The 17,502-nt window shown below is 46.6% G+C and overlaps 1 protein-coding gene across 1 annotated transcript in view; it reads left to right on the top strand.

Moving 5' to 3' along the window:
- Positions 1 to 334: 334 nt before the first annotated feature.
- Positions 335 to 17,502, top strand: part of LOC121062956 — a 179,373-nt gene continuing 162,205 nt past the window's right edge. Inside the window, exons 1-2 of the mRNA XM_040543260.1 lie at positions 335 to 478; positions 654 to 849. Coding sequence (XP_040399194.1) covers positions 335 to 478; positions 654 to 849 — 340 coding nt within the window. The remainder of the gene's footprint in view (positions 479 to 653; positions 850 to 17,502) is intronic.

The following is a 17,502-nucleotide window of genomic DNA, read 5'->3' as shown; positions in this document are numbered from 1 at the left end:
AGAGGACTTGCCCCTGCCCTACACAGGGAGAGGGGAAGGCATGCACATGCACAAAGACAGACCTAATACATGAACAGGCACCCGCTAGGAATCGTCCCCCCCCTTCCAGTCAGGGCCGAGACTGATAAAGTAGACCTTGCCACCTCTTACGAGGGGGACACCTCGCTCGGACAACGAACGGTGGCAGCCCCCTTGTCCCACCGCTGCTACTTCGCAGGGAAGGGGAGACCAAAAGGGAGTTTGTTGCCGTGCTTGCCACCTCTCGTGCGCTGTCCGGGCGGCAGGGACCCCGGCTGCCGCCAACTGATTGGGGGCGGGCGGGAAGGGGGAAGTGATGCCGATCGCCACCAACTCAGAACCTTCCGCGGTGCAGTCCGACTCCCGCCTCTTTCCTTCCGCCTGCTTGCGGAACCACGATCGGGAATCCGCAAAGTCCGGGGAGGACGGCATTGAAGATCGATCGGATCCCCTTCGCCAGGTGGGAGAGGCGGATAGAGGAGTCGGGCTCACCAGAAGATTGGTGGCTCCTTCCGCCGTATCTCCTCTCCCTCCTCCTGCGCTGTCGCCTGCCTCCTTCTTTTCCTTCTCCCCCTCCCCCATCGCTGCCGCAGCCGTCGCCCCCCCCCCCCCAAGCTCCCTTTCTTCTCCTGTAGTCTCCCTCGATCCACTCCAGCTTCCTCAGCTTCGCCATGAACGGGGGCGCCACTCATTTACAACAGCCTCCTCCCCCCACCCTCTGCCAGCAGCCGCCGCCACTCCTACACAGGCCGAGCCTCCCGGAGCAAGGAACTCAGAGCCAGGGTAGAGGCGGCCACATCGCTGCCCTGGGCAACAGAGCCCCTGTGTCAGGTAAGTGGTGCGTATGAGGCGGGGAAGTATTTTGGGGCGGAAAGGGATATTTTCTCTCCACCCCCTCTCCCAAGGACTACCCCTTTGTTCATCTTCTCCCCCAAAGGTCCCAGAAGTTGACACCCTCCGCAACACTTCAGTGGAGTTGTGCCCATCCCGCCGGGTATGTGTCCCCATGGGAGACACGACGGGTGTCTGGACACCAGGCGGTAAAACACGCAGGGAAGGGGGGAGAGACCAGAGTCGTGATATTGCTCTCCATCTCCTTTGGGGTGTCTCTGCCCTCAGTGCTTGTGACCATATTGAGTGGTTGCCCCACGGCCCCGAGGGTGCTGAGTCCCCGGGGGTGACATGGGAGCAGCAGCGCACATGGGGGAGATTTTGAGGCCCCCAGAAAAGGGACTGAGTAAAAACTGCACGGGTCATACCAAAACAAGTAAACTTGTTGGGGATCTTGTTCAAGTTTTGTACCTCCTGGCAAACAGCTGAAGCTTTGGAGTATGTCGGGGAAAAGAGAAAGAGGATTACCAAGACCGAGGGTCTCTGGAGTCTCCAGGAGTGTTGAGGAGCCATTTCCTTCTCTGTATTTTCTCCTTGTATTTCTGGTGTTGGAATCGTTGAGTGGACTGTACTGCTGGAGAAAGTTTCTGAACTGTCTTGCTCCGGGTCACTCAAAGGGGTGCATGGATCCTGCCACAGAGCCTGAGTTGGGTGTTAGGATAGAAGCATTTAAAATTATGCCATTATTTGAGACCTTTCAGATATACCTTTTTTTTTTTTTCTTAGCATCAGATATGGCATTATAAATTATGCTGTTGGAGAAGAGATGCTGTAATTAAATTTGATAGGGCACATTTGTTCTTGTATAATCATTGCTAATATAGTATCTGTGCTGTCTTCATATTTCCTGTTGTTTGTATTTGTTTTGTTGTGTGGTTTTTTTTATTTGACAATAGAATTTATTTTAATGTGCATTTAAATGTCTGTACTATGATATAAACTTTTGTTGCATTCTGAATGATACCAGAGTTGTGTAACTGATTGTAGTTACTCTGTTTATAGAATAGTTCAGTTGGAAGGGATCTTCAGAGATCATCACCAGGGTGAAGAGATTGGCACCTCCCTCTCCACTTCCCCTGTTCAGGAAGTTGTAGAGAGCAATGAGGTCGCCTCTTAGCCTTCTTTTCTCTGGACTAGACAACCCGTGTCCTCAGCTTCTCCTCATAGGACATGCTTTCCAGCCCTTTTACCAGCTTTGTTGCCCTCCTCTGGATGCTTTCAAATAACTTAACATCCTTTTTATATTGTGGAGCTCATAAGTGCACACAATATTCAAGGTGAGGTTGCACCAGTGCTAAATATAGTGGGATAATCACCTATTTTGATTAGCTGATTCTTCAAAATATTATGTGAGATTCAGTGATTGTCTATGGTTAGCTCTGATCTCTTTGGTAAAGAAAGCCCTCTAATACAGCTAATCTGTTGGTAAATGTAGTAGATAGCATAAATTTCTTTAATTTCCTTAATGAGTAACTGACTACTTGCGTTCTTATTGTCCTTTGGCTTTATTGGTATAGGAAAGTGAACTGACATGCTTTTGTGCTTGAAGCACCAAGTGCTTGAATTTTAGAATATTTATTAGAATATGTATTATTTAGAATATTTATTTTGTGGGGAAACTTGTAGTCCTTCAGGAGTGGCTTTCAGTTCTGAAATTACATGCATATGTAAATCTAAAGCAGCCTCTGGCTGGTTGACTACATTTTTTCCATAGTGTCAGTGTCCTTTGAAACTATTATTAAGACTGATATGGCTTCTTAAATTCTTGTTTATGTTGGTAGCTCCAAAATGCTGGGAAAACATCATCTTACAGAGACCCTATCTTTCTTCCTAATCATTTCTGTATATTAGCCATTTGACACCTGACTTTTTAAATGTCAGGTCCATTTCCTCTTAAAAATGGTTACACAACGGATATCCCTCCGAGGAACAGCTTTTGACCACTCAATTCACTTTTATTTTGGAGCTATGATGTTTTCAAGACACAAGTTTGTGGATTTATTTTTAAATATGGGAGTTCTCTTCTAGACTACATTGGGATTGCCCACATTATTAAATTTTAAACAACTGTGGTTTCAGGATTGGGCTCTGTCACCCGTCACTATGGAGGACAGGTGGGTTCTTTTAGGGATCCTTGGCAGAATGGCAGAATGAGAACTGGCCACAGGGTTGTGGTTATAATCAGAGATATGACAATAAGATCTATTATATATGTATACATAGATATCTATATATAATAACTATATAATATAGCTATTATATATATGAAGTCAGTATGGGATTAGAGCATGGAAAAATAGACTACCTAATTAGTCCTTTCCTAGAGTATATTTTTAGCTACTCATGTCTTGGGGAGTTACTTAGATGACTTATGGAAGTCTGTAGTATGGATGTTTACACTGTTAGCAATCTTAATCTAAAATGAAATATATTTTATACACAACAGGGTTTGCTGCTTTCTTTTGGAATTTGTGGTTGGGAATGTTTTAAAGGAATACCATGTAAAAATTTAGAAAGAATTTTAATTTTTACTTTTGACCTGTTTTATATATTGCAGAAATACATGCATGTATTTGTGTGTGCATGTGCGCACATTGGAGACCACTTCTTATATAGCTCTCTTTCTTCCCCAGTTATGCAGGCTTTTCACAAAAGATGATACTTAGCAGATAATGACTTGCAGAAAACGGACTCCACAATCAGTAAGATTGTAAAGTAGGTATGTTTATTCAGCACTGAGCAGCACGGGGGGTAGTCCCACCAAAGTCATGCGCACCTGACACGGCAACTTGCCTTGGTTATATGCAGTAAAGAGTTACATATGCATGAAGTTTCACAATACGCCTATACACATTCATAACCTGTCCCCACTTCGTATTAAAATTAGTTCCAAGGAGTCATTTCCATAAACTCCTCCCATCTGCGCTTGCGCAGTGTATTCTGGTGGTGGTCGTCAGGGGTCGTGGGGATGAAGATTGATGACTCTTCCTCGTCATCACTAGTTGACCTCTTGTCTTTGCGCAGACTCAGTTGCTCTTTGGCTCTTGTCCATCTGCAGGACCAGTTTCTACCAGTTTCTTAAGACAGGCTCACTCTCTTCTTAGGAGACTGACCTTGGTAAGGGGCCCAAGGCTTCTTGCTTTAGTTAATTTGCACAATGCACCATAGTTAGCAAAGACACTAAGTAGCATCCTAGTTTAATGCCGTCAGCGCTCTCTCTCTACTTGATAAGATTCTCCTAACTCCCTCTCTCAATAATAAAATCTTCTCCAGATGTAAATGATCTCAGGAAGGGAAGTTTTATTTGACAAAGCTTCCTTTCAATTCTGCTGTTTAGAAATTGGACATTTTTGGTGTAGTTGAACAGCTCAGGTTGAAGTCTGATCTCAAATCCTCTCCCAATTCTCCCACGTTTCTGACAATCTCATAATAAAATTTATGTAGTGTATCACTGTGAAAGAAAAGATTTTACATTGCCTGTGACTTGGAAATCCTTAGGTATAGTAAAGAAATAGAACCTTTATCACTTGTACAGTTCCATCACAGACCTGGTAACTGTGACTGGCTGACCGATGCCCAGCCTATCCCCGAGCAGCCGGTCCCCCCACCCCGGATAGCCACCCCTACATACTGTTTAGCATGACGTCAGATGGTATGGACTACCCCTTTGGCCAGTTTGGGTCAGCTGTCCTGGGTCTGTCCCCTCCCAGCTCCTGCTGCACCCCTAGCCTGCCCGCTGGCAGGACAGAGCGAGAAGCTGAAAAGTCCTTGAAAACCACTACATGTATTGAGGCCCTGCTTCCCAGGATGTGGCTGAACATCTCTCATTGATGGGAAGTAGAGAGTAATTGCTTTTCTCTCTGTGCTTCCGCACAGCCTTTGCTTTTTTTTCCCCCCCCTCCCTTTTCCCTTTAGTTAAATCATCCTTATCTCAAACCTTGAGCCCTTTGTGTCGTATTTTCTCCCCCTTCCCCTTTGAGGAGGGGGAGTGAGAGAGTGGCTGTGGTGGAGCTTGGCTGCCCACCCGAGTAAAAACACCACATTTGTAAAGCTGCATTATCACATGGTTTCCTTGTGGAAGATCTACCTAAAGCTTTTCTCTAACAATTTCTCATTGTTTTTGAAGTTTTTAAATGTGAATATTTTTTTTTTGTAATTTCACATACACCATTTTTATACATCTTTGTGGTCCACATTGCTTTGGGCCATAAGAGGGCTAAAGATTTTGTAAGAATGCTTGACAAAATACAAACCAGCCACAGGCAGAAATCATTGTCAGTGCCAAGGCTCCTTAGCCACCTCTCACAATACAGTTATTTGGAAAAAAAATCTTAATGTCATTGCTTATTGCCATTAATACTTCAGTTAATCAAAAATTTATCAGACGTTAAAGTTGCTTTCAATATTTTTTTCTTGCTTTTAAAGTAGAAAGTCAAGAATCATATGTGAGTGTCAGTTAATTGGTGAGTACAATTACTTTGTTGTAAACTTGTTTTGTTCAAGGACATGATCTTCAAAGGAAATTTTTTAGAAAAGTTTTAATCCTTCCCTTCTCAAATGGAAATGTTAATGGAAATATACTCTCACTCCTCAAGTATTCCTATAATTGTATCTTAGAAAAGAAAAACAAAATTGCCAAAAAAAACACAAACAAAAAACAAACAAACAAACAAACAAAACAAGAACCTCCCTGTTAGTTTGAACACCTCCATGATTTCACTACATTGAAATTGCTAATTTGTTACAGACTACTTTATTACTACATAAACATAATAAATGACTATTATACCTAGATAAGTGTTTTACTGATTATTGGTTTGAACTTCCAAAATTGATACCAGTTGCAAACTAACAACTTGACCAAGCTTATTTAAATCTCTTAGCCTTTTTACTCACAAGCAATCTTTGAAGTGAATCTAGATTCCACAGGGTTTTTTTATTACTATTATTTTGGTCTATGTGGTAAGGATGACATAAGAATACATGCAAAAAGCTTGAAAGCTTCACTGTTAATTCAAACATCAGTCATTATTTAGCTTCTTATTGTTTCTGTTATTATTTACAGGTGAACAAGTGCTCAGAATACTGGAAATAGCAGAAGGGTTTTTCAACTTTGGGTACAGTAATTTCTGTCAAGATTGGATTGACAGACACCCAAATAATTATCGGTTGTTTGGCCAGTACAAAGTGAAAGTAGTAGCCTCCATTTAATTCTTAGATAAGATCCATGCACGTTGTAAAACCCACTAAAACAAACCCCTGCCACCTGTGGCAAATTCTATGGAATTTAAGCTATAAATGTGATATAAGGAAGAAATTATAGTTACAATTGTGGTGTAGCTGGTTATCAGGGCTGTGCTTATGTGTTTATCCAGTGAACCAAGTCATCAGTTCCCTTTGGTGGTCCAGGAGCTCAAGATAGTCTCTTCTATGTGAGACAATGGACTGACTTGAGACAAGGTGATTGACAATTCCAGCACCTTCACAAAAAAGCATTTGACTAATTGTTACAGGACCTCTGCCACTGGGAATTTCAGATAGTCCAGGAGATTCCACCAAGCAGCCCCTGCTGTGCATAGGCCAATTGATAGGCACTACTTATATGCTTCAATATGTTGATTAATATCCTGAGTGGAGAATCTGGTAGTCCCAGTGACTCCCAGGGGCAGCTCCTGTTGTAAAACTGTATATATATGTGTCCTGGTTTCAGCTAGGATAGAGTTAATTTTCCTCCTAGTAGCTGGTAGAGTGCTATGTTTTGGATTAGGATCAGAAGAGTGTTGATAACACACTGATGTTTTAATTGTTGCAGAGCAGTGCTTACACTAAGCCAAGGACTTTTCAGCTTCTCGCTCTGTCCTGCCAGCGGGCAAGCTGGGGGTGCAGCAGGAGCTGGGAGGGGACAGACCCAGGACAGCTGACCCAAACTGGCCAAAGGGGTATTCCATACCATCTGACGTCATGCTAAACAATATATGGGGTGGCTAGCCAGGGTGGAGGGGACCGGCTGCTCGGGGATAGGTTGGGCATCGGTCAGCGGGTGGTGAGCAATTGCATTGTGCATTACTTGTTTCGTACACATTATTAGTAATAGTACTGTTATCATTATTATTTTTTTTCTGTCTTAACAAATTGTCTCTATCTCAACCCACAGGCTTCATTTTCCTGATTCTCCCCCCCATCCCAGAGAGGGAGGGGGGAGGGTGAGCGAACGGCTGTGTGGTGCTTAGCTGCAGGTCAGGTTAAACCACAACAATTAGATACTTGTAAATAGTCAGTAGAAACTGTTCCTGCACATGCAGAAATGGTCATGTAGGACAGTATTTTTTGCACATAGTTAAATGGAGATAATCAATAGCAATGGCTCATGCATGCACCGGAGCAGTCACATAGGAAGAGGAGTGTAGTGGGTTTATGTGGCAAGGTTTTGGTAGCAGGGGGCTGAAAAACTCCAGAAGCTGCCCCATGTTAGATAAGGGCCCCACTGCTGACCAGAGCTGAGCCAATAAGTGATGTTCTTTGCACCTGTTAGAGCATACTTAAGAAAGGGAAAAAAAAAAAAAACTGCTGGGGAACAGCACCTGGGAGAGAGAGAGAGGAGTGAGAAACAGCCTTGCAGATACCAAGGTCAGTGAAGCAGGAGTGGGAGGAGGTGCTCCAGGTACAGGAGCTGAAGTCCCCCTGCAGCCTGTGGTGAGGACCATGGTGAAGCAGGCTGTCCCTCTGCAGCCCATGGTGTACCACAGTGGAGCAGGATTCCACACTGCAGCCCGTGGAGGAGACCAGGGTGGAGCAGGTGGGTCTGATCTGAAGGAGGCTGCGGCCTGTGGCGGACCCCCACAGGAGCAGATTCCGGGCCGGATCTGTAGCCCGTGGAGAGGAGACCACGCAGGAGCAGGTGACCTGGCAGGAGCTGCTGCCCGTGGGGGACCCAGGTTGGAGCAGTGTGCTCCTGATGGATGGACCCTGTGGTATGGACCCATATCTGGAGCGGTTCTTGAAGAGCTGCTGCCTGTGGGAAGCCCATGCAGGATCAGTTTGGGAAGGACTGCATCCCATGGGAGGGACCCCACGTGGAAGCAAGGGAAGAGAGTGACTGTGAAGGAGTGGCGAAGACGAAGCCCTATAGACTGACCATAACCCCCGTTCCCCTGCACCGCTCGGGGGGGAGGAGGTGGAAGAGGGCGGAGGGGGGGAGGTGTTTTTGGTTTCTTTCCTTTGTTTCTCACTTCTCTAGCTTGTTTGTAAAAGGCAATAAATCTTACTATCTCCCTGTGCTGAGTTTGTTTTGCCCATCACGATAAATAGTGTGATCTCCCTGTCCTTATCTCAACCCTTGAGCCCTTTGCATCGCATTTTCTCCCCCTTTCCCTTTGAGGAGGGGGAGTGAGAGAGTGGTTGTGGTGGAGCTCGGCTGCCCACCCAAGTAAAACCACCACAAGAGCCATCTGCATTATAAGAATTCAGTAGAAAAATTGTTCAGGGGCACTTGTCTGATCCAGCTGAAGACGTCATTACAAGGAGCTTTACAATGGAGGCTCATGTTCCATCTAAACGGCAAACAGTCAACAACTTTGAGAGATTTGATTCATGTGGTGGGTTAGCCTTGGACAGCAGCCAGGTGCCAACCAGCTGCTTTCTCATGCTTCCTCCACAAGACAGGATGAAAAAGCTCATGGGTCAAGATAAAGACAGGGAGATTGCTTAGCAATTACTGTCAGGGGCAAAACAGACTCAAATGGGGGAAAATTAACTTATTTTATTGACAATTAAAAGAGTAGTAGTGAGAAGAAGTGAGGGTAGTGAGAAAAAAAGACAAAATTAAAATACCTCACTCCACTCTTTTCTCAGGCTCAACTTCACTCCTTCATTCCAGAGTCCTCTATCTACTCTGCTCCCCCAAGCAGCACTGGGGGAATGGTGTGTTATGGTCAGTACATAACAGTTCCTCTCTGCAGCTCCTTCTGCCTCACACTTTTCCCGTTCCAGCATGGGTCTTTTCACAGGCTGCAGTCCTTCAGGAAAATCTGCTCCAGCGTGGGTTCTCCACAGGCTACAATGTGAATTGAATATTTGCTCCAGCATGGTCTCTTCCAAAGACTGCATACCTGCTCTGGTGCCTGGGGCACCTTTTCCCCCTCCTTCTTCTCAGACATTGGTGTTGACACTGCTGTTTTGCACTCTTTTTTTCTATCCTCCTCTGCCTGTTTGGTGTTTTTCCCCTTTCTTAAACATGTTTGCACAGAGGTGCAACCAACTTCTCTGATTGTCTCAGCTTTGGCCAGTGGTGGTTTAATTGCAGAGGCAGGTGGAACAGGCTGTGACCAGCACAGGGCATCCCCTTGCCTCTTTTCATAGATTACCTCTTCTCATTCTCATAGTCATCCTTGCCACATCCATCCCATATAATTTCATGTGAACATTTTCCTATGCAAAATAGCCCAATAAATTAGCTGTTGTTTTTTGTTTGTTTGTTTGTTTTAAAGAAGCACTCTGTGAGTGTTTGTGCAACACATCCTTATAGTCAAGAATGATTAGTGTGGATCACAGCAAACAGAGGCAGCCAACAGATGCAACAGTTCGTGCATCAGTTTCTGGGCTCTGCTTTTTTGATCTCTTCTAGAGATTTCCTTGACCTTCTGGGAAGTTTGTCTGGCATCTGGAAACTCCTGGGAACCCTCAGAGCAATGAGTGTGCCTGCACCCTTGTTCTGCACCCAGGGGTGCGGTGGTGACAGAGAGAGAGACTCTGTAGGGTTCAACAAGAAAGGCACAACGACAAAGGGTGTAATAAAATAGCTGCTTTAATAATGCAGAAAGAGAAGAGAAATATAGATAGCAAGTAAATCTTGCATCCACAGAATCAATTAGGGTGGAAGAGACCTCCAAGATCACCTAGTCCAACCTATGACCTAACACTAACAAGTCCTCCACTAAACTATATCACTGAGCTCTACATCTAAACGTCTTTTAAAGACCTCCAGGGATGGTGACTCAGCCACTTCCCTGGGCAGCCCATTCCAATGCTTAAAAACCCTGTCGGTAAAGAAGTTCTTCCTAATATCCAACCTAACCTCCCCTGGCGCAACTTGAGCCCATTCCCCCTCGTCCTATCACCGGGCACGTGGGAGAATAGACCAATCCTCACCTTGCTACAGCCTCCTTTAAGGTACCTATAGAGAGCGAAAAGGTTGCCCCTGAGCCTCCTCTTCTCCAGGCTGAACAACCCCAGCTCCCTCAGTCGTTCCTAGTAAGAATTGTTCTCCAGACCCCTCACCAGCTTTTTTGCCCTTCTCTGGACTCGCTCGAGCACCTCCATGTCCTTCTTGTAGTGAAGGGCCCAAAACTGAACACAGGACTCGAGGTGCAGCCTCACCAGAGCCGAGTACAGGGGGACAATCACTTCCCTAGTCCTGCTGGCCACACTGCTTCTGATACAAGCCAGGATGCTGTTGGCCTTCTTGGCCACCTGAGCACACTGCTGGCTCACAGTCAGCCGACTATCAACCAATACTCCCAGGTCCTTCTCTGCCAGGCAGCTTTCCAGCCACTCATCTCCCAGCCTGTAGCGCTGCTTGGGGTTGTTGTGCCCCAGGTGCAGGACCCAGCACATGGCCTTGTTGAACTTCATACAGTTGACCTCAGCCCATCGGTCCAGCCTATCCAGATCCTCCTGCAGAGCCTTCCTACCCTCGAGCAGATCGACACACGCACCTAACTTGGTGTCGTCTGCAAACTTACTGAGGGTGCACTCGATCCCCTCATCCAGATGATCGATAAAGATATTGAAGAGAACTGGCCCCAGCACTGAGCCCTGGGGGACTCCACTAGTGACCGGCCTCCAACTGGATTTAACTCCATTCACCACGACTCTTTGGGCCCGGCTATCCAGCCAGTTTTTAACCCAACGAAGCGTATGCCAGTCCAAGCCACGAGCAGCCAGTTTCTTGAGGAGAATGCTGTGGGAAATGGTGTCAAAAGCCTTACTGAAATCAAGGTAGACCACATCCACAGCCCTTTCCCTCATCCACTAAGCGCATCACTTTGTCATAGAAGGAGATCCGGTTTGTGAAGCAGGACCTGCCTTTCATAAACCCATGCTGACTGGGCCTGATCGCCTGGTTGTCCTGCAAGTGCCGCGTGATGACACTCAAGATAATCTGCTCCATGAGCTTCCCTGGCATCGAAGTCAGACTGACAGACCTATAGTTTCCTGGGTAATAATCCCTTCAGGTGCTGGGAACTCAGTTTTCATGTAACATAGGATGGACCACAGATGGATTTTCCCATGGCATCCTGCGTAGATCCAGTCCGTGGAGAGGTTCAGCTTTCCTCCCATACCATGATGCCTTTTATTTTGTGTAACAAACAGAATCATATGTCTTCTGAAAGGTTGGAATGTTCTCTCTGTCGTAACATCTATCAGCATGCACCACAGGCCAGAAAAGGGCATTCCATCAGATACCCTTACAGCAGCTACTCATGCTAACATACAGGCTCCTCAGTTCCTAAGTACAAGTCCCAATAGAGCAGACTTGGTCTGCTCAAGATCACAAACTCCTCAAATACAACGTCTTCCACAGAGTGCTCAATACAAAGTTTATAGACAACATACTTGTGAAGATCATTAAAAACTCATCAAAGGTAGCCAATAAGTTGGAGGAAAAAGCATGATGAGAAAAAATATAGACTTTTTTAAAAATAATTTTTAAGCTGAACTCCTCAATCTTTCGTTTCCAACCTATGATCTTACAGAACTTTTGAGTTGGCTGTGTAGGTAACACAAAGCTACGCAGACAAAGGGAATTTAGGATGAAGGACTCTCTGTCCTGTGTGCATGTATGGTTATGGGGATGTAAGTGCCAGCAACTGAAGCGGGACCATGGATCAGAGGACCTGTGTGTCTATGGTGCCAGCAACTGGAGCAAGTATGGGTGTGTGAATGTTTGATTGCTAGTGAAAATAAAGGCAGAGTAGCCAGCAAGTAGGTGAAGTGGCCTGGGAGCCAGGGGTTTTGTGTGTGTCTCTAAGAGCAAGGCCACAGGGGGAGCTGGCTACCTAAGGGACCAGGGGAGTCCCAATCAACTGCTGGAGAGCTCTGTTTGTGTGTGCACCTGTAAGGCAATTTGCACCAGCAACTAGAGCTGGGCTGTAGCCTCTGGGGCTCTTATGGCCAGGTGCCAGCAACTAGGGAGACTGAGGATCCAGGGGACAGCTACTGGGCAGACTGAGTGTCTGAGCCCAGCTCCTGGAGGGAATCCACATTGTACTTAGGTTTATATACATTTCCCACTAATGTACCTTCATCCTGATTAGCCAGCAAGTAGAACAGGATGAGGCTGTTGCTATTTTTGTGAGCACTGAGTGTTTCTATCTGTGTTGGTCTGTATGGCCAGCGATGTATATATATGTATATGTACATGTTCTATACGTGTGTGTGTGTATGTGTGTGTACCTACTAGGAATACATTCTCAACCTTGCTATTGGTTGGTCTCGTGGACATGGAGCTGTAGCAGCCTCACCTCTTTTGGGCTACTGGATTCAGCTCTCCCTAATGTTGCAGGAAGGTAATTATGGACTTCATTTACAGAACAGACACCAGCAGCAAATGAACTACTGAGAAAGTCTGTTTTCAAACAAGTGTCCTTAGTTACAAAAGGATCCTGAAAATTACGGAAAATGTGATATGCAAGCAGAATTTTCTCCAAAGTTCCATTAATTATTACATACAGAACTGCCTAGATATAGAATCATAGAATCATAGAATATCCCGAGTTGGAAGGGAGCCATAAGGATCATCGAGTCCAACTCCCGGCTCCACACAGGTCTACACAGAAATTCAGACCATGTGACTAAGTGCACAGTTCAAACGCTTCTTGAACTCCGACAGGCTTGGTGCCGTGACTACGTCCCTGGGGAGCCTGTTCCAGTGCACAACAACCCTCTCAGTGAAGAACCTCTTCCTGAAATCCAGCCTGAACCTCCCCTGTCACAGCTTGACACCATTCCCACGGGTCCTATCACTGGTCACTAAAGAGAATAGAACGGCACCTGCCCCTCCACACCCCCTCATGAGGAAGCTGTAGACCATGATGAGGTCTCCCCTCAGCGTCCTCTTTTCCAGGTTGAACAGATCAAGGTACCCCAGCCGTTCCTCATATGTCTTCCTCCCTAAAATGGGGGGACCCCACTGGTGACTGACCGCCAGCCTGATGTAGCCCCATTTACTATAACCCTTTGAGCCCTAGAAGCTTTGCCTCTGCCTAAAGCTGTAAGCACTGGCCTGAGCACTTTTGCAGTCTGTACTAGGAGCAACAAACTGATTATGTGACAAAAACACCAAAAATCGTGTTCAGAGAAAACTTGAACTTTGGAAAAGAGCAAGGTCTTAGGGAGGCATAAACAAAGGACTGGAGCCAACCTAAGACCTGCACCTGTCCCATGCCAGAAGCCCTGCTTTGCATGTAAATGAGAGAAGATGTTTGGCAGAGTTAGAAGTGCTGTAACAATATGATTGCATACATTTGCATAGAGTTTTGTTGCAGATTGCATATAAGCTGCTGCAAATTTTAACGGCAGGGGGGCGTGGTGTGGCATGGCATGGCAGCTCTCTCCCTCTCATTTCCCCAGTGGAGCAGGGGAGGGGTCTCATGATCATGACTAACCTTTAGTAAAACTTTGTAAATCTACCCTTGGGTCCTGTTTCCTCCTCAGTCCTGAGTCACTCTTGTGATAGAGACCAAAGGAGCTCAGGAATCCTGGGAGATTTTCAGACACAGCCTCCTCAAAACACAAGAGCAGTCTATTCTCCCAAGCAGGAAAAGGAGTAGATGTAACAAGAAACCGGTCTTGTTAAACAGTGAGCTACTGAGAGAGAGCTCAAATGCAAGAAAGAAGCATACGAGAGATGGAAAAGGGGACAGACTTCCAAAGAAGAATATAGAAATACTGCTTGGACATGCAGAGATGCAGTTAGGAAGACAAAAGCTCGGCTGGAGCTCAAAATGGCAAGAGATGTCAAGAATAGCAAGAAATGCTTCTATAGCTATGTTAGTAGCAAGTGAGCATGTATGCATAATTATTTCCCTCTGCACACATATGTGCATGTGCGTCTCCCTCTCATAAAATGTCTAGGTTGGAAGGGACCTGTGGAGATCATCTGGTCCAACCTTCTGTTAAAAGCAGGCTTTTAGATTAGCTTAGCCAGGACCAGCACAGCATTTTTCTACCTTTCTTGTGGTCCATCTATCCAGTCCATATCTTGCCAACTTGCCAGCAAGGACGGGGTGGGAGACCATGTCAAACGCCTTGCTGAAATCGAGGTAGATGACGTCTACTGCTCTCTCTCCATATCCACTGAACAAATGCACATGCAATGGGAGAGGAGAACACTCATGGACATACAAAGGGAGAAACATGTACTCACATATGCAGACAGAGGCATTTGTGTATGCATGCACACAGAGGGTGACACAGAGGGAGACACTCATGCACATACAGAGAAGGGAGAAGCTCTCATGCACTCCCACAGAGGGACACATGCACAGACACAGATGGAGATGCTCACACATACACACTGAGGGACAGATGTATGCACACAGAGATTCATACAGACGTAGAGGGAAACTCCCTCTCCATGCACACACAGAGGACGGTGATGCACATGACCACAGAGGGAGATGCACACACTCAGAGGGGGAGCTGTGTACACGTGCAGCATGCATGCAGAAGGAGATGCATACAGAAAGGGAGACGGAGATGTGTGCACACAGAGGGAGGCTGTGGTGGTTTTACTCAGGTGGGCAGCTGAGTTCCACCACGGCTGCTCTCTCACTCCCCCCTCCTCAAAGAGGAAGGGGGAGAAAATACGACACAAAAAGCTCGAGGTTTGAGATCAGAATGATTTAATTAAAGGGAAAGTGAAAGTGAATGGGGAAAAAAACCCAAAAAAACAAACAAACAAACAAACAAAAAGAACAAGGCCGTACGGAAGCACAGAGAGAAAGGGGAAAAAGAAGTTATTCTCTACTTCCCATCAACGAGCAATGTTCGGCCACGTCCTGGGAAGCAGGGCCTCAAAACGCATAACGGTTGTTCGGGAGGACAGCCCCCTCCCACACAGGAGCCCCCCGTTTTATTGCTGAGTGTGACATCATGTGTTATGGAATATCCCTTTGGTTGGTTTAGGTCAGCTGCCCTGGCGATGTCCCCTCCCCATCACTTGTCCACCCCCAGCCTGCTGGCTCTTGGGGGCTTGGAGGGAGTCCTGATGCGGTGCCAGTACTATGCAGCACTAGACACAACACTGGAGTGATACCACCGCTGTTCCAGCTACGAGTGCAGAGCACAACACTGTGTGGGCAGGGAAAGGTGACTCCATCCCAGACAGACCCAGCACAGAGGCACACACATAGACATACAGGGAGATGCCCATGCGTGTATGCACGTGGACACAGAGGGAGATGTTAACATGCACACAGAGGGAGATACTTATGCTTGCACACACTTGCACATTGGTAGACACTGATGCATGCTCACACACAGGAAGACATATGCACACACATCCACAGAAGGAGACACTCCGATGCATACATATACACATACACAGAGGAAGACACACATGCATACACACGGTTAGAGACAAACATACATATATGCTATTGTCTCTTCCCCTGTCTTGTTGTTATCATAGAGTGGTTTTGGTTGGAAGGGACCTTAAAGATCATCTAGTTCCAAACTCCCTGCCATGGGCAGGGACACCTCCCACTAGAACAGGTTGCTCAAAGCCCCATCCGACCTGGCCTTAAACACTTCCAGGGATGAGGCATTCATAGTTTCTCTGGGCAACCTGTTCCAGTGCCTCACCACCCTCAGAGTAAAGAATTTCTTCCTTACATCTAATCTAAATCTACCCTCCTTTAGTTTAAAGCCATTATTCCTTGTCCTATCACTACACTCCCTGACAAAGAGTTCCCTCCTCAGCTTTCCTGTAGGCCTCCTTTAGGTATTGGAAGGTTGTTATAAGGTCTCCCCGGCACCTTCTCTTCTCCAGGCTGAACAACCCCAACTCCCTCACCCTGTCTTCGTAGAAGAGGTACTCCAGCCCCTTGATCATCTTTGTGGCCCTCCTCTGGACTCATTCTAGTACTTGTGTGTCCTTCTTGTGCTGGGGACCCCAAAGCTGAACACAGTACTCTAGGCGGGGTCTTATGAGAGCAGAATAGAGGGGGAGAATCACCTCTCTCAACCTGCCGGCCACGCTTCTTTTGATGCAGCCCAGGATACAGTTGGCTTTCTGGGCTGCAAGCGCACGTTGCCGGCTCATGTTGAGATTCTCATCCACCAACACCCCCCCAGGTCCTTCTCATCAGGGCTGCTCAGTCCATTCTCTGCCCAGCCTGTATTTGTGCTTTGCACAAGTCCAGTTAGATGATGTCACTTGCTGTTCCCTATCCACCAGTGCTGTAACCCCATCGTAGAAGGCCACCAGATTTGTCAGGCACGATCTGCCCTTAGTGAAGCCATGTTGGCTGTCACCATTCACCTCCTTATTTTCCATGTGCCTTAGCATAATTTCCAGGAGGATCTGCTCCATGATCTTGCCAGGCACAGAGGTGAGACTGACTGGCTTGTAGTTCCCCGGGTCTTCCTTTTTTCCCTTTTTGAAAATGGGGGTTATGTTTCCCCTCTTCCAGTCAGTGGGAACTTCACTGGACTGCCACGACTTCTCAGATATGATGGATAGTGGCTTAGCAACTACATCTGCCAGTTCCCATGGATGCATCTCATCGAGTCCCATGGACTTGCGCACCTTCAGGTTCCCTAGACGGACTCGAACCTGATCTTCTCCTACAGTGGGCGGTTCTTCATTCTCCCAGTCCCTGCCTTTGCCTTCTGGGGCCCGGGCCATGTGGCTGGAGGTCTTGTCGGTGAAGAGTGAAGCAAAAAAGTCATTCAGTACCTCAGTCTTCTCCATATCCCAGGTGACCAGGTCTTCTGTTTCCTTTCAGAGAGGGCCCACAGTTTCCTTAGTCTTCTTTTATCATCGATGTACCTATAGAACCCTTTCTTATTGCCCTTGATGTGCCTGGCCAAATTTAATTCTAAAAGGGCTTTGGCTTTCCTAACCTGATCCCTGGCTGCTCGGACAATGTCTCTGTATCCCTCCCAGGCTATCTGTCCTTGCTTCCACTCTCTGTAGGCCTTCTTTTTCTGTTTAAGTTTGGTCAGGAGCTCCTTGTTCATCCATGCAGGCCTCCTGGTGTTTTTGCCTGACTTTCTCTTTGTTGGGATGCATCACTCCTGAGCTTGGAGGAGGTGATCCTTGAATATTAACCAGCTTTTTTGGGCCCCTCTTCCTTCCAGGGCTTTGTCAAATGGTACTCTACCAAGGCCAAAGTCTCCTTTCCCAAAGTCCAGGGTTGTGAGCTTTGTATGCTCCCTCCTCACTGCCCTCTGAATCCCAAACTGCACCATTTCATGATCACTTGCAGCCAAGGCTGCTCTTGAGCTTCACATTCCCCACCAGCCCCTCCTTGTTGGTGAGAATGAAATCCAGCATAGCATTTCTCGTCGTTGGCTCCTCTGTCACCT

The sequence above is a fragment of the Cygnus olor genome (assembly GCF_009769625.2).
Source record: "Cygnus olor isolate bCygOlo1 chromosome W unlocalized genomic scaffold, bCygOlo1.pri.v2 SUPER_W4, whole genome shotgun sequence".
Lineage (NCBI taxonomy): Eukaryota > Metazoa > Chordata > Aves > Anseriformes > Anatidae > Cygnus > Cygnus olor.
Note: the sequence above shows the minus strand (reverse complement) of the source record. Positions and strands in the feature narration are given on the sequence as shown.